Below are 24,434 nucleotides of genomic sequence, written 5' to 3' on the forward strand. Positions count from 1 at the left end.
CCTGGGGCCAGCCCAGTGGCACAGTGGTTAAGTTCACGTGTTCTGCTTTGGCAGCCCAGGGTTTGTGGGTTTGGATCCCAGGTGTGGACCTACACACTGCTCATCAACCCATGCTGTCATGATGTCCCATATACAAAATAGAGAAGGACTAGCACAGATGTGAACTCAGTGACAATCTTCCTGGAGCAGAAAGAGGAAGATTGGCAACAGATGTTGGCCTGGGGCCAATCTTCCTCACACACACACACACACACACACGCACACAAAAGTGTGTCATCCTGAAGGAAACGCCACTCGAAAGATGGAAAAAGAATAGAGGCTATTTTCTCATAATATCCTCAGTTACTCCATGTGTTTTAACAGATAATGGATATTTTCGCACTAATAACTATTAATTTATTATATTTATTAGAACATGCCAAAATCATAAAACACTATTTTAAATTTATACACTTTATAGACAATAAAATACCAGTTTTATCATCTTTCCCAACACTAGATCAGTTTCTATTATTTCGCTTTGCAAAAACAGAGAGATTAGCTGGGCTGACCATTGGGATGTCAAATTGTAGGTAGTAGAACTAGAATTTAGACCAACATCTTCCAAATCAAGACTCTAAATTCAGTATTTCTTCTGTGTAAGGGGGTCTCCTAATTACTATTTATAAAATTTTTATTAAAATATTAAAATGGACAAAAAAGAACTGCTGTCTTAAAAAAAATCTTAACGAAGCCCTCTAAGCTTAAACTAGATATTTTTAGATGCATATGGTGGTGGTAAGTTCCTCTGGACAAGAGGTAAAGCATTACATAAAGGGATGACAGCCTGTTAATAACGATCTGTTTACTTCAGGAGCAGTGGAGAGATGATGTCTTATTAGGAAAGTCTTTTACTCTATTTTCAGTTAGAAAACTCTGACAGCACACTTATGTCCAAACTGTTTAAAAATATCTTAATACTCATTTGTAAATAGGTATATTACTGCTTAAACAGCTAAAAATGCCCATGAAGTACATAAATATAGATTTACTGTACAAAAAAAGGTTACTAAAGAGATATGTAGATATTATAAGAGAATATAACTCAATTGAGGAGAAAAGAATGAACATTATTTTGAAACTGCACTATTTTTTTCCACAGGCGATTCCTTTCAATGATAGATTACCAAGCGGAAGAATTAATTTATCTTTAATAAACCTGTGGACCTTATTCATAGCACTCGAAAATATGAAGATAAACTGAAACTATTGTCATGGACATAATTTGAGAGCTAATTGTGTATACAGGTGAAAAAAAAGGACAGTGTTTTCAAAAGATGTTCATGCCTACGACCCAATAAAATTGGAGAGAATTTATAACATTTTTGGGGGTGAGCATTTACAGCCAGAGATTTTTAATAAATTAACCCTCACAAGTAATAATTACATTAAAGTGGAAACTAACAAGTTATTGCTTTTAAATAAAATGTAAGTTAAGTATTTGTAAATATTTCTGAAATACACATATTTGAAACAAGAAATTTCAGCGTTTAAAATAAGGAATTATGCACCTAACTTTGGGAACTGGTTGAGGGAGTTAGTGTTAAATAAGTTATAGGGAACTATTTGTATATGCATTTGTCCTCTCCTTACTTAAAGCAGATTTCAAAAGCCAACAAACAAAAGCCACAAACGCACATATGGTTAAAAAGTATATATATGTGTGTGCATACTGTACATAGATATACAAATACATATATATGGCAAAAATGAAATAAGGTTAGAAAAAATGAACTGAAACAACGGTCAATTTCTTTCATAAAATGCATGCATTTTAGATAAATGCACCCAAATATACTGGAAGGCCAAATAAGGTTGTTATTCCTGCATTGGTCAAGAGTGTAAAATGTCCCTGAACCCATCACTAATGATAATATTTTCTTCTAATCTCCCATCAACCTGCTGAAAGGTGCTGTTTTGTTACCTATTTAATACGTGAGTAGTCAAATCTCACCAAGCCTAAGGCTACAGCGAGCAGGTCATCTTTCTAACTATTGGAGTACTGAGACAGCACAGGAATTTGCACATGGAAAACTCTTCATAAAAGTATACTAAAAACAAAGGAAGTAAAAATATGTTACCTGTTCCTCCAAATTAAAAACATATTTACTGAAAACTTTCTACTCAGTAAATGGGTATTGTGGGAGTTACAAAGTGTGAAGTGGCTATTATCCAAAGACATTGGCAACCTTGTTGGGCATGCAAAAGTCACATACAGGCTTTAGGTGTTATACCTTAGTACATGCATTATAAATTTAGAGAAAATAAGAGAAAGGAGAGTAATGCATGCTGAAATTCACTCTTTAGAAATAAACATTACATGAAAAGCTAGAGAATATTGTCTTTTGAAGCATCTCTCTGCAAAAGAATAAAAGGCTTTTCTTTAGCAAGAGGATAGTAACACCTTTATTAAGTGAATGAGTGTCCTACATCTTGAAATTATCTTTCATTTTAAAGGAACTCGGCTCATTGCTTTAATCACAAGAGGAAAAACCTTGTCTGACTTTATAATCAGATCCCTTGTGTTTGCAACCTTCCCAAAAAGCTTACACATGTTTCCCACCGTTAATTTACAACATGCTTGCTGGCGCTGACAATTTTAATTTATTGGTCAGATTCACCTATTATTTGTATGCATTATACCAAACATATTCCTGATTTGCTAACATTTCTTTGTGGGAATACAAGGAAATAGTGAATATGGCTGAGATCAAGTGGGCCCTTAGATATTAATCATAGACTGTCAAAAAAAAAAAAAAAAAGAAAAGAAAAAAGAACTGGCTCCCTTGGCTATTTTGTTACCAGGAAATAAATGAAAAAGGGAAATTTATTTCCAACCATTAAGTCCCAAATGTTTCATTTTCATTTTCCCCATATTAACTTTCTCACCTAGCTAAGCAGCATTTCCTGCTACTATTAGCTGCTGGTCCAATGTCAGCTGACCAGTATCCGTCAAACTCCTGGCTTCCATGAGCTCAGGGGCTCCCAAGGGACTCCATGTATGCAGACTTCTGCTTACAGCTTCTAATTACTTTCTAACAGGTAATGGAACATTTACATTCAGAGAGGTTAGATTAAATTTGTAAGTGGATCAAAACCCTAGATAAAATAGCAGTGGCAAGGATCACTAGAAAACCCTAAGCTAAAAGTTTTGAGATCAATTGCCCTCTTTGAGTGCTTATTTTCTTTGACAAACTGGTCTCATAATTTTACTACCTCAGAGATGCTCATTCTTATTTCTAATCACACTGTACTGAGCTATACATTAACTACAAACTATGAGCTCTTAGGAGCTGCAGCAGCATTTAGAAATATTCAAAAGAATATCTTCTTATTGTTTTCCTGACTAGAAAAATAGATGAGCTGTTTATGCAGTATGCACAGTACAACTTACTGTTTTAACAGGCTCAAAGAGGTATAGATTCTATAGTAATCCTTTTATGTAAAGTAGTAATTTTGAGATTAAAATGTTTATGTGATACAATGCATCAGACTTTTCTATTTGTATAATTCAAGGATTTGTCTGGATTTTTTTGAGAAAGTCACACATACTCAGTTTGAGTTTCTAATCTGGGTGCAAGAATAAGTGACATGAAATGTCATACGAAACAGTAATAAATAAGAAGAAAATGATGAGGTCATCAACAGGGCTTTGAGGGGCAAGAATACCTCTCGAGCAAACTTTGAATTCAATGAATGCAACAGGTCGCCTCAGGGACTCAGAAGAAAAATCTCAGAAGAAATAAAACTCTATGAAGGAATTGCCACTGTTATATTACTTGCGGCAACTGTCTCTCAAATAATGCGATCTTTTGGAAAAGACAGAGCAATGGTATGAGAAGCCTGTAATTTTGGAGCTGGAGAGCTTTCAGTTCAAATCTAGGCTCTATCTTCCTTTACTGGCTTTGGAATGAGAAAGATGATGTAAATACTATCTGTAAGCTTCATTCTCCTCACAGCAAAGGTGTATTAATACTCATCTGTAGGCTTCCCTTCGCCTCAGTCTGGATGCAAAGAATCATTTCTTTCTTCATGATAATTTATAATTTTGATCTTAATTTTACATATTAGTTTCTAGAAAATATGTTTTAAAAACGTCTGCTACTAATAGTTGATTCATCGTGGAAATCACCAAGAAGGACGTGCTAGACCAGTCCCTGGTTTTGCTGTCACTGAGTTAAGGTTTTGGTCCAAATCCACCGCAGTCCATAGTACAGGTTAACTCTTGCCATTAAAAAGGAGCAGAGGAAATGCAGTGCCAATGGAACCGTGCTCAGCCATCCTTGTTTGCAGAATCTCTTCGCATGGAAATCAACAACACCCTACATGTGATCCAGGATTACTGATTCCTGTTGCTGAACGTGGGGTTGGACTCTATACATGAAGATCTCTAGCAATCTGGGGTGATCGCTAACTGTCTACATGGAGGATCCTTTTACTATGACTGTTCAGTCAAGGGCGATGAGGGTATGGAGGCAATGACCACAGAGCTTCGATTCACAAACTCTTTTGATGCAATCAGATGCATTGTCAGTTTATTTAGTTTTGGACAGTCTATGCCTTGCAAATATGGAGACTCAAACCTGTGACTAATAGAGCAGTGGTGTGAGGTAGAATGAAGAATTCTTTTGATCATTTTGTGAAAACTGTCCTAAGAGAAAGTCTGAGATATCCTCATGAAGTTGTCACTTTTGTATTACCATTTCTAGCAATACCAACCATGTGCTCATTCTAATAGATTACCCAGTGGTGTAATTAATTTTGCAAAGGCACATTAAAAAAACATGATGGAGAGTATATTTACCATACACCACAGTGAAGTGAATATATATATACACACACCCACAAAATATTAGAATATAATTTATATTATATTAATAGTATAATTATAAGATACCATATTTATCATATATATTAATATATATTCACTCTACTATGTAGATACACATATACATATGTGGGCATATGTGCGTGTACTATTGCAAGTGTTACAGCATAATAAGCTTTCATTTCCTGAGCCAAATCACTGCCGTATGAATAACTAAAATCACTTTTTGCCACATAATGCAAACTAGGACTTTACTTAGATGATCCCTTCCTCCCGCAGAAACAACATTTTGTATTCTTGAATCTGTAAACAGAGCATTAGCAAAACCATCTACATCAAGGTTTAATGTGTCTGAAATTGTTGGCTGATTTTCTGGAAATTCTATTTCTTGGTCTTTGCTTGCCCTGTGGGCAAAAGCTTTCTATCTGAATTTTATAAACAATCTTCATCTTGTAAACAACTCTTCCTACTGAAGCAGCCAAACTGAGCGGGGATGTTTCCTAAGCATCTTAATTAGCAAACCATTCAGACTGGAGTCTGAAGCTACATGGTCAATGTGATCCTCTTCCAGCTCCATGGTGGCAGAGCAATACATCCTCTAATCATGGATGAAATTCGCCAAATTGTAAGGTTGAGAAAGCTGCAAAATATCTATAATATGGAAAGCAATGCCTTTAACAGACCACTGATTTCCATTCACCAAATTTGAATCTTGGTACCATAGACTTTGAAGAAATGTCTTTCATTCACCAAATTTAAGAAATGCTTTGGAGAAACAGGAGAAATCAGAAAGCTTATTAAGTTACCTAGTGAGGCTTCCAGAGAACAACCTGTTCTGGATTTAGGTAGTCTCTTTTAAATGCTTCAAACCATTAGAATGCAAAACTTCTTAAGTACTTTGCCTATTTTCAAACTTGTTAATATCCTGTAAGAAAATTTAAAACTCAAGTTTTAGGATATCTACTAAATGCAGATAATTGTCACTGGCAATGATTTACAATGACTGCAATCAATTACTTTTATTTATTTATTTTTGCCAAAATCTATGCTAAAATCAATTTTTTTTTCCCTTTTTATACAGAATCCCATCCTTGTATCCTATTCCCATTGGAACTGAAGTGAACAGTCAAGGGAGGGTTGGGGGGGACACTCCAGTGACGGACGTCAGAGAAGCAAATCGTATTCAAATTCCTGCAGCTGATTCTAGGAGTGCCAGACTAAGACACAGCTAGAAACGAAACCTAGTGCTACCCTCCCATGAATAATGGAAACATTCACAGGGAAGCCTTCAGAAGGTTCCCACCAGGGAAGGTCACTGGCCTCCTGGACGCACAGAAAGTCTACAAGGAGTTTCCCTTCTCAAAGGGCTTTCAGAGGGCACGCTGACTCCTGCTTACAGAGTCAGTATGAGAGCTATTCCTCAGCGATGTGCTGGTGCTCTGGATTCAAGACAGCTACTAAACTGAGTTTGTAGAAATAAATCAGGGATGGACAACATGAATACCTAAGGAAAATGATCCAAGTACAACATGCTAATCAAAGATACGACTGTTGGGAGAAAATATTATAGATATCAATTAGGCTGGAATGGACAAGGCTTAAAAGAGGAATAATTAGTCTTTAAAAATAGAACAAAAATACTTTCAGTCAATTAATCAAGTGTTTATTGTTTCCTATGTGTTTATATTGTGCTTGCATTAGATATGCAGTGATGCAGTCAACAGACAGTCCCTGTCATCAAGGATCCTGTAGACTAGCAGTGGAGAAGGAGATTTTACAAAGAAACTGGGAAAAATAAATAGATAATAACCTATCATAATAGCTGCACGAAAGAAAAATTCTGAGTGCTGTTAGGAGGTCATCATTTAGATTAAGGGGTTGGGAAAGGAATCCTTGAGGAAGTACACTTCAGCTAAAAATACAAGGATAACAAGAGTTCATTAGGTGTAATTGGGGGAAAGACACCCCAGGCGAAGGCATTGACTGACTTGCTTAGCTTCCAAGAGGGGTGGAAAGAAAGGCAATGAGGAGAAAAAAGACTGGGAAAGTAATTAGGAGCTCTGCAAGCCAAGGATTTAATATATTACTTTACTTTTGTGAAGGCACTGAAAGGTTTTATTCACGAGTAACACAATTCAAGCTTTGTATTAAAAAGTAGGGAGATCATATAGGAAGCTATTCTCATAAGTCAAGCTGAAGAAGTTGATGTCTCGAATTAAGGTGATGGCAAGGGAATAAAAAAGAAGAGGATGCTCTCCACGTGTATTTTTGGCACAGAATCAAAGCATTTGCTTTTGAATTGGAAGTAGGTAGTTTGAGGGATTGTGACATTTGAGGATAAGTCTCAAATTTCTGATAGAGACAATAGGGTGGATGGGCATACAAATTATTTAAATAGGTAAGATTGAAGGCAGACTAGATTTAGAAGACAAGATGAAGGGGTACCTCCTGAGTGTGTTAAACTTGAGATGTCCCTGAGATTTCAATGTGGCGATATCAAGGATAGGATAAGGTCAGAGTCATAAAATAGACTAGAGATGGAATTTGATAAAATAGGAAAATGGTTTAAGGAAAACATGTAGATTGAAAAGAGGTCTAGAACACAGCACTGAGAAATTTCAGTATTTTCCAGATTGCTTAAGGCCAGCATGATTGTGAGAATCGAGAAACTTGAGGGTTTCTCTAAGAATGTGATTATAATGATGGGCCATGAATCTGCAAACGTTTGTAAGGAGAGATGGCAGCTGAGGGATAGTGAGAAACAGGAAAGAGTCAATGAATGGGAGATACGAAGGGGTAAAATGTTCCTCGAGTGGATACTATAGGAAAAGGACTGGATGGGCTGGAGAATGGGTGATTGAAATAGCAATTTCAGACATGATGTCATTTCTGACCAAGTTCTGCACAACTAACAGAATGTATATAAGGGCCAATGGAATAAACTATGGCAGAAATGATTTACTTTAGTCTCTGGAAATTTTTCTTTTTGTTTTCTTTTTTTAGCAGAGCTTTAAAAAATCCTAAATTCTGTTTCTAACAGAGTTTACAGATTCTCTTTCTGAAGATACAGTTTTATTTTCTTTTACTGTGCAGAAGAGTGGCCCTGGGCTAACATCTGTTCCAATCCTCCTCTATTTTTTGTATGTGGGATGCCACCACAGCCTGGCTTGATGACATGTGTGTAGGCCTGCACCTGGGATCCAAACCCACAAACCCCGGGCCATGGAAGTAGGATGTGTGAGCGAACTTAACCATCACGCCACTGGGCTGGCCCCAATACATGTCATAATCTCCTGTGAGTTCTAAACAGTCTTAAAAAAGAAGGAATTTTGCATTTTTTCACCTCTGAAATTGATGATCTGTATTCATGTATGCAAATGAGTAAAATCCATAAGGCACAAAGATATAATTGGATTAAATTATATGAATTTTTAAAAGTCCACTATTAGTATGATACAGGATCAATCTAAGAGTCATTATTAACTATATGAAGCCATATGCATGAAAATGTCATAATGTGAAAATAACCTTGTAGAACAAAGTATCTTTTCAAATCTGGGAGAAAATATAAATTCTACCAATAAATTCTATTTCTCTCATCCCACTAATAGGGCATCAATTAGAGTTTAAACTAGTCCCATCAAGGCATTGAATATCGTAAAAGCAACATAAGGCAGAGAAACATAAACCTAATTCACAAGGACATTTCGTCAGAAAACAGCGAAATGGCAGTTGTCTAAGATAAAATTTCCTATTGTAGAGGGAGAAGAAAATAAGTTATTCTTCTTTTAATAAGAAAATTACCATTTACACGATAGGGTTGGGTTATTTGAAACACAATTCCTTGCAGCCGCTTCTCATGGACTGTGAGGTTGATTTGTCCTGGGAATGCCAAAACCGAAGCCAAGAAGATTCAGGTGAACGTTAAGCTGAAGTATGATTGATTGGTCCCTGGAATTTAGCATAATTATGGCATTTCTTCTATCCCAAGATTAATATTTTAAGAAAATAGAAAAATTAGGTAAACCATTTAAAAACATATACCTTTCCTAGGCAAATACAATAATGTCAAGCAATAGTGGGCTTAAATACCAGGGAAAAAACCCAGACTGGTCGAAATGCAGAACAACTGAAGAGCCTGTCTGATTTGACCAGACGTGGTACCCAATTCCAGGAATTCAGTTCAATAGCATCATTTTTTAGGTATGTGTTCTGCACCATTTGCTGGAAAAAATACCGGCATTTTCCCAATGAAATGGTGTTACTTGAAACAAGAACTAGGAGCATGTATAAATGGAGGCATTCCTCTTAAGAAGGTGGACCTTTAAAGCCATTTTCTTAATATTGTTCAGTGTGATCTTCCTTCATGGGGACGAAGAGTATGCTGACCATTCAGTAGCAGTGCACTATTAATGTCATTATGAATCCATTAGACATATTCAGGTGAGCTGAGTAACAGCCTTGTGACCAAATTCTCTTTCTCTTACTTTTAGCGGAACATTTCATAGAACACAAATTGCTCTTTATTTATTTTTTGTCTATGGTAAAAATTCTAAGAAAAGATAAAAAGTGCTCTCCTTTGCCCTTGGATATCAAGAGAAGTATTGGATGCAGTGAATTTTGAGTATTAAGTTGCTGCCTTTGTGTCATTTATTATAATAACCAGTAAAGCACAGCTATATCTGATAAATCTACCAGCAGTAGTTATTGAATCTAGAATATTCTACCCTAAGAGTAAAGTTGAGGGGGAGGGATCTAATGCTTAACGACAGTACGCAGTTTCCATTGTCTTTGGAAGTTTGATGTTCCTTCTATAAAATGGTGTAAAACACATGCACACACATGCGTATAAACAAATACACTCATTTGTAAAGGGGAGAAGTAGCACGGTTGCAGTAGAACTGATTTTCGTTTGAACATTATCCTTGGAACACTCTAACATGCTGCTGTCCCAGCTGACTTCCACCTGCCTTTCTTTGCTCAGTGGCTCTCTCTTGCTATTGAGGCCCACCTTCAGCTGGTAGCACATACAGGAGAATAAACACCCTTCTCTCCCAGTAGCACTCAACCAATGACTCACAGCTGGAGTCCTTCCATCAGCTGCCTTAACCCTGGAGTAGGGTAACCCTGAGGGGTGTGTCCTACACTGGCTGCCAGAGTCTCTCCCGTGGGAGGAAACTCCAGTCACTCACAAAGGGAGCTGGTTCTATCGGCTGCACTGTCACATTTCCACACTCACCTACTCATGAACCCTTCACCTCCAAAGTAAACTACTGTCACTCAAATCCTTGTTTCAGGGTTGGCTTCTGCTTCTGGAAGAACCCAAACCAAGACATACGCCAAACATATGACTTTTAACTTAATAAACCCTGGAATATTTGCTATTTTAACTCAATCCTTAGGTCTAAATTACAAACTTTCCTTATATAAACCTTTTTTATTGTGGTTCCATATGTTATCCAAGTACTTATAGTGATCTACACATATAACAGATGAGCTAAAAATGTAGTAATGAAATGTAGGTATATGTCTACATTAAAATTACATCAGCCTATTTAAAATGCTGAATACACTTTGAGTTAATTTTTTGTGTGGTGTAAGATAATAGTCTACTTTCATTTTTTTGCATGTGGCTGTCCATTTTTCCCAACACCATTTATTGAAGAGAATTTCCTTCTTCCATTGTATGTTCTTGGCTCCTTTGTTGACAATTAGCTGACCATAGACATGTGGTTTTATTTCTGGGCTCACAATTCAGTTTCATTGATCTGTGTGTCTGGTTTTCTGCCAATATCATGCTGTTTGGGTTATTACACCTTTGTAGTATACTTTGAAAGATGTTTGACATCGCTAATTATTAGGGAAATGAAAATCAAAACCACAATGAAACATCACCTCATACCCATCAGAATGGCTATAATTAACAAGACAGTAAATAACAAGTGTTGGTGAGGAAGTGGAGAAAAGGGAACCCTGGTACACTGTTGGTGGGAATGTTGGTGCTGGCACTATGGAAAGCAGTGTGGAAACTCCTAAAAAATTAAAAGTAGAAATACCATATGATCCACTTATTCCACTTCTAGATATTTGTCCAAAGAACACAAAAACACTAATTTGAAAAGATATATGCACCCCTATGTTCATTGCAGCATTATTTACAATAACCAAGAGTTGAAAACAACATAAGTGCCTGTCAATGTATAAATGGATAAAGAAGATATGCCATACATATATAGAGAGAGAGAGACACACACACAATGGAGTTCTACTCAGCCTTAAAAAAGATGAAATCTTGCCATTTGCAACAATGTGGATGGACCTTGAGAGTATTATACTCAGCAAAATAAGTGAGATGGAGAAAGACAAATACTATATAATTATACTCATGTAGAACATAGAACAACAACAACAAACAAACATGTAGATACAGGGAACAGATTGGTGGTTACCAGAGGGGAAGGGCATTTGGGGGAAGGCAAAAGAGGTAAAAGGGCACATTTGTGTGGTAACAGATGGCAACCAGACTTTGGGTGGTGAGCACAATACGGTCTATACAGAAGTCGAAATATAATGATTTACAGCTGAAATTTATACAATGTTATAAACCAATGTGACCTTAATAAATCAATCAATAAATAAAATACTGAATTTACCATTAATATTGCCAGTACAACGGTATTTTAATAATGGTGATGCTATCCTTGTAATGTTTTGAAAGAAGTCACAAAAATAGCAGGAAGTGTTTCTGCTTGATATTTATTGAAACTCTGCAGATACCAGTCCATCAATCTGTTAATCTTCTGGCATCTATCCACAAGGTAGAGAGGCAAAGTCAAAACATTTTCCTTAACTTTTTTTTAACTTTAAAAAGAATGGGCTCCTTGGAGTCTGTTGGTCACCAAATCCGTCAACCGTCTAGGAAAATGACTTCTTTCATGGCTCAATCAAAGCCTCATCTAAAATTCAGAAGAAATCTAAGACTTCAAGCTGCCATCCCCACTCTCGTTTCCATGGGAATAGACTTCAGACCAGGAAAAAAAAAATGGATGGGGTTAGGAGTTTTCAGATAATCATTCAAAACCATGATGGGGTGTTTAGAGCTTCTTTCTTAGGTGATTGTTTTGTAGCCTCTTAACCCCTTTTTGCTAGTCTGTTTCCATGGAAATGTGACAAAATGGCTGTGAAACCTCCAGCAGAGATTATTGGCATTCTTGTGAATTTCAGCTTTGGCTGCAGTCTAGGCTGGGCAGTCTTTTGTCTCTCAGTTTTACATATTAACCTACACTGTGTCCACTCATTGTCATTTTTCTTTCTAATTTTTACTTTTTTTGAAAATTCCTTTCTCAAATTTATCCCTATGATCAAGATCAAATGGATAGTGACATCACTGAAGAAGGCTTCAGTTTTAAATTTTAATGTATGAACCAGGACATACAACTGCAGAGTGTCAGAACGTTTAGCAGCTTGCAGAAGGAAACATTATTTAGTTACTGGACTCAATGTCTGTTAGATAGGTTTTGGTAGATAATGCAACAAAGGTGGTATTTAGAATAGTTAGCACCTGGTAAGGCATGCACCAACTGATCAGAGGAGCTGGTTTGTACTAGCTAATTAGCAGCCCTATTATATAATAACCAATAAGTTGCTAAACTAAAAGTATCCCTATATAAAATGGATAGCATTATATCCAAATAGATTATGCAAGGTCACAAACTGAGCTCTTATAAAACTTACAAAAGAGCTTGCAATAGAAACTGGGTAGAAATACTCAGCAATCCACCTTTTAAAAAATCAAAGTGCATATGCTGGCATCATCTTTCACATGAAGGTCATTTGAAAATCAAAATCACTCTTATTACTGAAGACATTATGCTACAAGATTGAGAAAGAATATCTATGGGTCTTTGATAGAACCCCTGGCAAGATATCTTGTGTTGAATGTGAAAAAAATAACAGCATGCTACATACATAGTTTTATTCTGTCCTACCCTCTGAATTTTGCTGCACAGTTCAATCTACAATTTTTGCTAGGGGGAATCTTGAAGTTCTGATTGACCTCATAAAGTACTTTTATTCTTCAGAACTCTCTTACTATTCTATAGTTGGAGACTTTTACCTATAAGTAAGTATAGGACTTATAAGTCCTATAAAGACTTGTCCTTTGAATTGAATTGGAAGAAGTAAATTTTCAATGGGTAATTATCTGGCTTAGGTAGGTTCCCAATTTAAATTTACGACTAACTTACTTACCATAGAAACTAATCTTGATTGATGTTTTCAACTAGATGGATTGCCACAATAATAAAATAAAGCAGTCCAATTAATTTTCCGAATCACCATGGCTCCTTGCAAGCGCAGTTTGCTGTAACAGTAAACAGCCCCGGAGGGCGGCTTTGTCCCGCAGGCGGAAACCTACCTTCAGCTGTTTGTGGAAATGAAGTTTTACTGGAACAGAGTAGCATCCATTCCTGTGTTTTGTTTGTTTGTTTAATTGCCTGTGGCTGCTTACCTACTAAAAGGACGGAGTTCAGTAGTTGCCACAGAGACCACATTGCAGGAAAAGTGTGGCTGTTTATTCTCTTGTCTTTTAAGCAAAAGTTTGCTGACCCTTGCTCAAGCTTTTAACTATAAGATTATACTATTTCCAGAGAAGAAATTTTGTAAGTAGTAGAGGTGTTTTTGAACTCTGCAAAGAGTCTGTTAGTAATGACCAAAAATGTGATTACCAGAGTGTCTGTACTTACATCCATAAACTCCACATTGGCTTTGGGACCAGTTGTTTCATTAAGAATCTTAATAGCTACAGGAATCTTCACTGTTTCTCCTTCAGGGACCCAAATACCCTATGCGGAGAAAAAATTCCCATTAAATCTATATTAAGACATATACAACATATATACCAGAAACAAAATTTGAGTCAACCACTCAGTCTATTCATTTCTTAAAAAATAATTTAGAAGTTCTATATTTTTTATTCAATCAACAAACATCTATCAAGCGTCTATCATATGTTACAAGTTACTTGGCAATTTTGCTGTCTGCTTTCACTATGAGAGGATGAATCATATATGTATTCTGCTTTCAAGGTGTTCATACTGTTATAAAATTCAATTTGTGTGCATGACAAAGGCTTTGAATAGTGAAAAAAACATTGAAATAAGATGTAATAATAACATTTGATTTGGATGATATCATCAACTTCTCAAGACTTTCAGAAGGGTGTCCCAATGTTTGAACTTCAGTCATCTCATTGGTCATTTAGGACACTGGGCTCAGTAATGGCGGAGGCTCTTTTCAGCTTTAGTATTAGCTAAATATTCTGCAACTAAAAATATATAAGCAAATAAAAAGACATATGCTCACATTCCTGAAGTTCATATTGATTTGAGAACTCATTTTTCTAAGGTAATTATTTAAGAATTACTTTTCAAAGGCAAGTTCTAGGGAGTATTGAGCATGTGCTAATTTATCTGTGTTATTAAATACTGTGTGTGTGTCTCAAGGATTTTATTATCTCTGAACTAATATAAACTATTTATATTGGTCATTGCTACTTCTCTCTTCCTATATAAATATAATTATAATGTCTGAACAGATCTCTGTATTGGGAAAGTATGAAGTGGGCAGACTTGGATTAAAGTACAATAGTAAGCTAAATAACAGCATTTCTGGGTAAGCAGTTCAACCATTTGAATAGGACAATGATTTTGATAAGACATCAGGGATGCATAGACTATATAAGAATGCTTTTTTAAAGCATATTGTCTCAAATAAACACAGAAGCAAATATGAGGTTATATACCAAAAAATAAAACCTTAAATTTTAATTTATTAGCCCTGACATCAAAAAAGTCTTCTCAGGCTAGTTTTAACATTAAAATGAAAGGAAGAAAAAAAAATAGTCTGCTGTTCCTGAACAGAACATCTCCATTTCTTGTCTTTCTTAATATCAGCTGGTTGTAGTCATAAAGAAAAGATAAAGTTTTTCACTTTGTTCTTCTATGTGAAAACATGTATTTGTGCTACCCAAAATCATAATAACATGAGACATAAACACACGAATTATTAAAAAATCAAAATAATAAAGAAAAAAAGACTTTAACCTTTAGAAAGTAAATTTAAGGGTTCCTGTTAGAGTGACTAGCGAAATTTATGTGTCAAATGCAAAATAATAAGCCAAGTTCCCTGTGCCATAAAATTTTTTAAAAATTTATTAATGCAGAAATGGGGAAAAAACATAGATGCGTAAGCTGCATTTTCTCACTGAAGCATCCAGGGTGGTGAACAGGCTCACCATCGTTCAACAAAATAACCACCGAGGGGTTACCTTATAAAGATGAGCATCAATATTAAAATATTCCTAATGTATACTTTTGAAATAAGAAATTACATTCAGTGCGAATTAATTTGAAACGCTTTTAAAATAAGTATAGTCATTATTTTCTAGGCCCAACCAGACAAAAATTCAACTGTGCTGATACTCAGGACATTGTTTCAAATCTTTTATGTTTAAACACAGCATATCTCCCACCAGGAGAAAAAATTAACCATATAATTGGCTAAGCAAATTTGCATTTCTATGGTCAAGAATAACTTTTTATAGTTTAAGACAGTGTGTCCTTGTAAGAACTGATACATTAGTTAAATTTTAGGGTCAACCATACACACTGCAAGCATAAAATTCAAGCATACTTATGGGACTTTTAATAAACTTTCAGTACAAGTAATTTCAATAAAGGTATAACACTCATAACAACAGGCAAATAATTGTCCTTAATAAAAATATGAATAAAGCTTTATTATTAAATGTTTAAATGAGTAATATTTTTCTCCGCTGAGGTCACTAGAGTGTATTTCAGTCCTGAGTTATGTGGTTTCCATGATTTTAAATAAAATTCAATTTCCAGACCATATTATCTGTAAAAACATAAAGGTAATTATATGCTACCAGCAATCCAAGATTGAGTTATCTTTACAATGGAAGTCTAGCATAATATAAATAAAGATAGGATAAGTTGTATTTCTTTGAACATACAAAGAATTTGAAGATTAGGAGTCACTAAGTCAGCCTAGAATAGTTTCTATTCAAATTAGGTGCTCAGTTAACAATTTTAAATTTAAATAATAAAATATGCATACTAAGAGATAAAGAAACTTCTGCCTTTTGACCTTCCAATAAATCAGTTTTATTTTAAAGAGATTAGATTGTTTTTGGAACACTCAGGAGAGAAAATTAAGGTTTATATTCTAGCTGTTAATATTTTGTGTTAAATAAATCTTTGCTTTAAACAGGAAAAAAAAATGAATATTTTAAAATGCAAAATTCCTAAGATCCAACCTATTTTAACAGATTTGTTTGTAAAAATGTAGGCTTGCATAGAGCTTTGGGAAATATATAAAACTTCCAAAGTAAATTTTGGGAATTATAGTAATGGACATTACAAGAAGGATTTAGCACTAAGCCAGCAGAGTTTCTTATTCTTGTTATTTACCATCAGAAATAAATTTCACCACAATTAACCTTGAGCCTGGCCTCTGAATTGGTTTTGTAACTAAGCTGAATAAGTAAACATGCAAATGCCATCATTTCAGCTTTCCCTTTCCAGAAACATCTCTCTTATAGACAACTCTTGATGTCACCTTCTCCTTCGATCTGACTTGAATTTCACAAAGTTACTTTTTTAGTTTGCATATAGTGGTGAGGACATTAAAACCAGAAATTATCTGTTAAACCATATATGTTACCAGGTAGGCAACAAGTGGGTTGGGAATTATCCTACACTAACACTGCATCCGCACATTTGAGATCTGCTAATAGGGTCCTGACGGGGAGACTTTTGGAAAAAGGAGCAGAAGAAAAGAACCACAACGGATTATGGCTCACTGCTCAGGCATCTCCGGGATTTCATAGAACACTGTATAAAGGGAAAGAGAAACTGGTTGCAACTGGGCAATTTGGATTAGGACAAAATTTGCTGAAGGGCAGATGATATTGAAGGGGGCTCAGAAGATCATTGAGAAAAAGAACCAGTTTTTCCTTCCTGCTTTTTCATGACTGCCTTCATCCCAGCTCATTCAAAAATATTAAAGAATTCATTTGTGCAGCAACTTCTCAATAGTGTAAAGTTTCTCTTCTCTGAATATTCAGAGGAAGTGAGGTTGGCGGGAGCAATAACTCTAGCTGTAGTCCAAAACAAGTCTGAAACAAAACTTAGAACAACTGATGGCATATGTTATTTTTTACTTACTTTATAAACAGTTCCAAAAGCACCCGAGCCAAGTACTTTCACTCTTTTGAGCTCAGTTTCTTTCAAAATGCGAAGTTGAGCTTGATTGGGGGCTGTGCCACTGGGAGTTAAGGGTTCTACCAGCTGCAAATCAAAAAGAATACAAGGTTATATCACTCAGTCCGGCAATGAGCAGCCCTCCTCTTCTCCTGTTCTTTGCTTGAGAGAAACAAGTAACAATTGTGCACCTACCTTGAGGCAAACTAGGCTGGGAGATGTTTTTTGTTTTCTACTTGGATAGAAGTTTAGAGACTAATTAGGAGCTCTGAATTCTACCTTTTCAAACCCCTTTCTTTTTGGCATCTTCAGTTAAGACTTAGATTTTAGTTATTTCAGCATACTCTATCCAAGTTTTCTTTCTCGTTTTAGGAGATTTGATACATTAAAAAAAAAAAAAATTGCTGCTTTCTTAGCACTTAAAATCTACCTGGGAAGCCAGGAGAAACATGTCAGAAAAGCGAAAAATAGTTTATCACAGTGCCAGTACCCCAGGACATTGCTCCCAATGCTTCAGTGTATGTATAAGTTACCTCAGGATTTGGTTAAAATGAAGATTCTGGTTCAGTACTGCTGGAGTGGGGCTGAAATTTGCATTTTTACAGAACTGCTGGCGATGCCCATGTATGCTGATGGACCCTGAACACATTTGAAGGTAGCAAGTTCCTAGAGTACCTTCCATATCAAAAATTCTACAATTCCATGACTTGATTCTAGATCATAAGTGAATGCTATGGGATGCAAAGGAATAAAATAACCCACGGGAGAGAGGTTCCCCAGTTTTGTCTTCTCAAAGGAGGTACACTGTAAGACTGGTCTTGAGATGATAAAAATGGATTGACATGGTGGAAGGCACTGCCACCATGAAGAACAGCTTGGACAGTGTCAGGGAGAAGAAAGAGGATGCAAAGGGGAACACAACAGCGAGAGGGATGCGACTGGAGGATGAGATGAGGGTGGGAAACATCAGATGGTGCGGTGGGCTGAGTTTGGCCAAAACAGGTAAAATTAGGTTAATAATTTAAGATGTCATAGTTTAGAGATGATTCAGCCAGAGAGGGTCAACAAGCCAGGGAAAGACATGTAAACGTATGCCAATCCCTTGCTCATGCAAGAAAAAAGAAAATGTAGACATGAAAGAAATTCTGGGTACCAAAGTCTATGTCTTACGCTACGATTTTAGGTTTTTATCTGTGCTTGAGGAGAAAGGTGAGTGAGCAAAATAGGAGTTTCTCTTTTTAGAGTTAAAGGAACTAAACTTTAAACACGGACAAATAGCTTGTTCTTTCTCAGCATAAGGAAATAATTAAGGGCAAATCCTACTCAAATTGTCTTGAAAACCACCAAATATTTCATGTGGCTGTTTACAAGGCTGAGTGCACTGTGGCCCTCCAGCTTCCTTATTATCATCCTGCTTCTGTGCACATCACAGTCTACCTAATTAGCTGAACAGTCTGGAATACAGGTAAGTGTAGCGACACGTAGTAAGAATTTGGGGAAGAAGATGCTAAAAATTATCCATAAAGTTAGGCAATTTCCTAAGAGTTTGACAAGTAATAGGCTTCTACTTCATTTTCAAATTTATATTGTAAAAATGTATACAACTGCATTCAAGTCACATAAAAGAAATCTCAGAAAGAATCACACAATTCTTTGTTAAATCTGAAAAAGAATCTCCTGCAGAGATTGCCCTTCATTTGAATCCAACACTGCCGTGAAGGATTTGTTCAGTAGACTTTGGTACACATGCTATGTATATAATAGGGAACTTCTATGAACTATTTTTTTAAATTGCATACAAAAGTCATATAAAAGTTATATGGAAGGTTAAGGAGTGGATTTCAGCACTTCAGCTAGATAGACTTAAAATATATACTATACACATGCTCTGGCATATACCAGGCCATAACTTCATATTTTGAAAACTTTACAATTCTATCTGAGATGTTTAGTCCCCTGCAATTTCCTTAAGCATCATTTAAATATTTTTACAAACATATTTTTCTAGGAATTTGAGTATTACACCATTAAGAGAAGCATAGTTTCATTTTGTGAGCCAGTCTGGTGGAAAGAGCATCGGGTTTAAATTTGTGGGTACACCAGTGCTGTCACTCACAGGCTTAAAAAGTAATTTACCCCTCCTGGACTCTCATCTTACACCTGTGCAATAGGTATAGCAGTAATTACCGTAGAAGATTGTTAAAGGATGAAATAACAGAACATAGGTGGAAAACTTTGGAACACCGCCTGCCGTACTGTAGGCATTGACTCTGTCCCCTTCAAGGGATAGGATCACGTCTCATTAATACATTTTTTAATCACAACAGCTAGCAAATCATCAAACTTACAGTTCATCTCAATAAGTATATGTCTAAAAACTACAGTTTCTAATTTTATGCATGTAACAGAAGAAAGACAATTTGGAGCAAAATGATTTTGGGGAAAGCATATCAACATTCCAACAATATATCATGCTTTAACAAATTTGTCACATCTGAGGCAGATTTCTAGCTTCCGTACTTAAGGATGTGAGTTGATCCTCTTAAGAGTTCTTCCTCTATTTAGATGGTAGAAAATCATAGTTATTTATTTTAACTGAGAGAAAGATGGGAATTCTACAATTATCTAACTTAGTGCTAAGCAATAACTTTTTATAAAAAGTAGAATCTGCCTATAAAGCCAATCAGTATGTGTTTATTTAGTAATGAAATGCCAAATTCATGGACGTTCTTAGAAAGTACCATGTTAAAAAAATGAAACAAAACGACTATTTTCATAGCTATGAGCCTTTCCTGCTTATAGTTGAGACAGAATTTCTCTCCTATCTATTCAATGACCTAAATGTCCACTGCTGTTCCAAGCCTTTGATTCTTTTCCCAACTCTGGTTCACTGCACTTTTCAGAACTCTCCCACCAACTGCCCCAACTGGCCATGAGGGAGAGTTCTATCTGTGTCCAGTATGCTAGCTAAACTGATCATAGGTACAGCACATGCACTGCGTCCACACTTATTCACATGTGCAAGATTGAAAGTGATCAAGTTGATCTCCTGTAAAGATTTAGCTAAATAGGAATTAATAGTATGTTTTCACATGAATATAATCAACTACCTATTTTATGCTTGAAGATGCCTGTTGATGAGACAGCCCATTGTAATGTCAGAGAAGTCCAATTCGTAGGAAGTATTTTCCTGTCTGTAACTGTAAAGTAGTTTCCTAAAACTTGCATGTGACTCCTCTATCTAGTTTTGACTTCCAGAGGAAAAGAGCTAAAATTTAAATCATTATCCGTGTGCAAAATTTATGAATGAATATTTCCATTCTTGACAGTGTTAAGAGGAAAGGTCAGACTGTCATACTGTCAATGAGAAAGAAAACAAACCCAGGGAAGGCTTAGTCTCCAACAGCATTGCTCTGAATTGTTCAGACAGGCACAAATGTGTGTAGCAGGAGACAGAAGCAAGATGCCAATTGAGAAGGATCTGGTAATGCATAGTCTTTTGTAATTGTTTTTCCCCTGTAACCTGTACAAGTGAAAACTATCAGCTTGCATGCTAGAGAACTCAGTGTGGCAATAAAAAAGAAATTATAATAATTTATGGGTAATTTCCATATTCACAATAACTAACATGCATAATATTAAATGCATTTCATAAACTATGTGGTAAAGTCTGTGTGATTACAATACTAGGCTTTATCCCATAAGCTCAGTGTTTCACTGCTGGTATAATGAGATCATTGGCTATCAATTTAATGGCCCTAATTAAAGCATAAATAGCTTGCCTATCTGGCTTTATTTTGAACAGAAAAATTCCATCTCTTTCTAACATTTTTCTGGTTCTGCTCCTGAGATATCCTCTACCCAGATATTTTCTAGTTCTGTGGCTACTGAGGTATCCTAGAGCTCACCAATGTGATCCATCCCCCAAAAGAAACAGACCTGTCTTTCCCCAGTACAATCATTTCTTTGACTCCTGTCATCCACTCTCTTTAAGCCATGAAACTGCCTTGCTACTTTTACTATATACTCTGATTTTTCATCAACTTTGTATAACATACTATGAAATACAAACCCTCAGCAGGAAATTGAACAGAACTTTCACCTGGATGAAAAAACTGAGTATCATCTAAACCTTCTAAACCTAATGAAAACCCCTAAACACGCGAAAAGATAAACCTCACCTCTGTTTCCAGGAACCTTCTCAAGGCTCTTTTCTTTTTGATGCTCTTCCTTCTAACATAAACTGCGAATGTTAGAGCCATGATGACCATGATGAAGAGCCCGCCGATAACTCCCGCTGCAATTAGAGGAGTCCTGCCAAGCAGAAGGGCAAAAACAGGCGTGAAGGGAGAAAAGGCCCGGACATTGTCCACACGCCACAATCTAGTCAGTGAGAAGTAATGCAAAGAAAAATGCACTCGCACTGGAACAAAACTTTTCTCATGGTAAAAACTGTAGTTGTTTTTTGTTTTGTTTTTTAATAATAAACCATGCACATACAAGTAATCTTCAGAGATGAGCAGTCACAACATGCCATTTGATGAAAATATGTAAAACTTGGTAACACAGTGAAAAATGTGTCAAAATGTTGATATAGAAGAATTTTAAATTTACGTTTATCTATAAATAAATGGAAATACATTTTAATTATATTGTGGTGGTATATAACATTATTTTCAGCATTTTCTCTAAAGCAAGCTTTCTCAACAGTGGCACTATTGACATTTGGGGCAAGCTTTCTCAACAGTGGCACTATTGACATTTTGGGCTTGATGTGGGGAACTGTCCTATGCATTTTAGGATGTTTGGCGGCAACCTTGGCCTCCATCGACTAGATGCCAGTAACACTCCTGTCCTCCAGTCATGACAAGGTCTCTAGACATTGCCAGGTGTTTGCCAAAATCATCACCAGGTGAGAACCGCTGCTCTCAAGTGAAAATGAGTGGTCTGAAGACATACAAACCCCACACCTCCAGAGTACGAGGGTACCAATAAGAGAGATGCATTGACAAGCATGCTGTTTCAGACTTTGGCAAGGGCAACTTTGATGGGATAAAGGGCAGGAGAAAGACTAAGAATTAGGTCAGACAGGTTTTCAGTTATGATAACAGGAATAAATATTATTATCAAAACTTCGTCTAAGCATCATATACTCATAAAAAAGGTCTACACCTTATGTACATTATGTATCACATAAAAAGGTGTAAATCATACCAAAAAGGGATTAGGAAGAGATTGACTGGAGATTTTTATTCTTAAAATGTTTCTGTAATATATTGCTAATTAAGATATAATTTTGAAGCTGAGCACATTGTTTTCCAAGATAAATCTTTTCTTTGCTTGAAAAGTAACATTTACAGTCTTAACTCCTCATCTTAGAGTCGAGTAGTATCTATGAGCTTTCTTGTCAGAGCCCTAAAATATATTAATTTCATGTGCCATGGCAAATAGCCTAGAGGAAAACACATAGGTGTTACCTAATACATATTTGACCATGAAGTCGTAATAGGTATCAAAACTAAAAAAGAAATCCCTGAATGTCTACGCTTTCCACAGTAAGCATTTTATATCTTATATTTCTATTTTCAGAAGTATCTACTCTATACAACAGCTACATTCTTTAGGAAAAAAACCTACTTGCTCTTGCAAAATGAACTTTTGCTCAAAGACAGATCAGAAATAATGATGGCAGATGATCCTAAATAAATTTTCAAAGTTTTAAAGAGGTTTTGAAAAAATCTGTGTAACTTCTATAAATGAAGCTATGTCTTTTAAACATTATGACTGTTATATTGTCGTATAAAACTGCAGAAAAACCTTATAAAGTAGTTCACCTAAAGGTTGTTTCCTGACAGCTAAAAGCACCATAGCATACTGAAATGTTGCTATAATTCAGCCAGATTTTCCTAAATGGAATCTTCTAGAGTCCAAAAATCTATGCTGAGAAAATTAAACTATAATATGAACACACACTCATCATTGTGATGTGTTTTGGTGTGTGTAAGATCATATTTTTGAGCATACCAGTAAATTTGTATTTCAGAAAATATTTTAAGTTTTTAACCCAATGTATAATTTCAGCTCAAGTGCCTAACATTTCCCTGAAAAGCCACTACTATAAAAAGGGCTGTATTTTTGTTTCCTCACCTCAATTTTTTATTGCAAAGATCTATGTATGACTGAGGATAGTTTCCAACACTTTGTGGATTGTAGATTTGAACCAAACTCTAACCTATCTTTGCCTACCTATTTTGCAAAAGAATAACTGGTGTATATTTATGAAAATAATGTCAATGTTGCCATAAATTAAAAGAAAATGCTATATTTTGTGGGGTTTTTGTTTATTTTTTATTTTGAGGAGGATTACTTCCAATATAACAAAACAAAACCCTGTCTCCATTCTCTTCATCTAATTCAAGTGGATATCAATTTTCATGTCATTACTTCTTAGTTTGGTCATGACAATGAAAAGAAAACATTCAAAAACTAAATAGACAGTAACTTCTATGTTGTATTTACTTTCGATAGTTCCCACAGCAGTTCTTTAGATGATCTTGACTTCTTTACCTTGTTTCTTCTCTTACCACTCTGCAGGAATGGTAGTGGTACAAACAACCTGAAGAAGTAAAGAACTAGAGTTTCTACACCTAAAAATCACACATAAATGTTTTGTTGGGCATTTTAAGAGGACAGTTTCTTCATATTCCAGCAGAATTTACTCTTAAAAGCAAACATTAACTACGATGAAGAAACAAGTCAAATCAAGAAGGTGCAACATTCTATAAGACAACTTGAAATTTCTCTTTAATTAGTGCCTATCGTGAAAAAAGATACTGGCTTTGATTAAGAAGACTTAGTCATAACAACCAGATGTTAAATGCAATCCTGGATTGGATCCTAGTTTGGACAAACCAGCAGTACAAATATTTTTGAGATAACTTGAGAAGTTTGAACATGAATTAGGTAGTAGATGAGATGAAAATTTATTGCCATGGAAAGACATGGATTAGAAATTGAAATGATTGGGTTATGAAACAGTAGGATTTCAATCAGGGAAAAATTCATACACATACACAGACACACACACATGTATGTGTGTAAAGAGATCTGGAGTAATATACAACAAGACACTAAACAGCAGTTGTTTCTGGCTAGTATGACTATGAGGGTCTTATTTTTGTATTCTACTAATGGCCATTTTCTGCAATATATTTATTTTTGTTTTGAAATAAAAGTTTAGTAAATTCATGAAAAAATAGATCATTGACTAAAAGTTTAGGTTT

The 24,434-nt window shown here is 35.6% G+C and overlaps 1 protein-coding gene across 6 annotated transcripts in view; it reads right to left on the reverse strand.

Annotated features, from left to right (window-relative positions):
* The window catches only part of ERBB4 (erb-b2 receptor tyrosine kinase 4), a 1,105,575-nt gene that overhangs the window by 208,405 nt on the left and 872,736 nt on the right, over positions 1 to 24,434 (reverse strand). For all 6 annotated transcript variants that reach the window (XM_070619838.1, XM_070619836.1, XM_070619833.1 and 3 more), the window contains 3 exons: positions 21,333 to 21,465; positions 17,116 to 17,238; positions 13,612 to 13,710 (listed from right to left, as the gene is read on the reverse strand). In XM_070619838.1, the coding sequence (XP_070475939.1) occupies positions 13,612 to 13,710; positions 17,116 to 17,238; positions 21,333 to 21,465 (355 nt within the window). The remainder of the gene's footprint in view (positions 1 to 13,611; positions 13,711 to 17,115; positions 17,239 to 21,332; positions 21,466 to 24,434) is intronic.

Source organism: Equus przewalskii, chromosome 5 (genome assembly GCF_037783145.1).
Source record: "Equus przewalskii isolate Varuska chromosome 5, EquPr2, whole genome shotgun sequence".
In the NCBI taxonomy this organism is placed as follows: domain Eukaryota; kingdom Metazoa; phylum Chordata; class Mammalia; order Perissodactyla; family Equidae; genus Equus; species Equus przewalskii.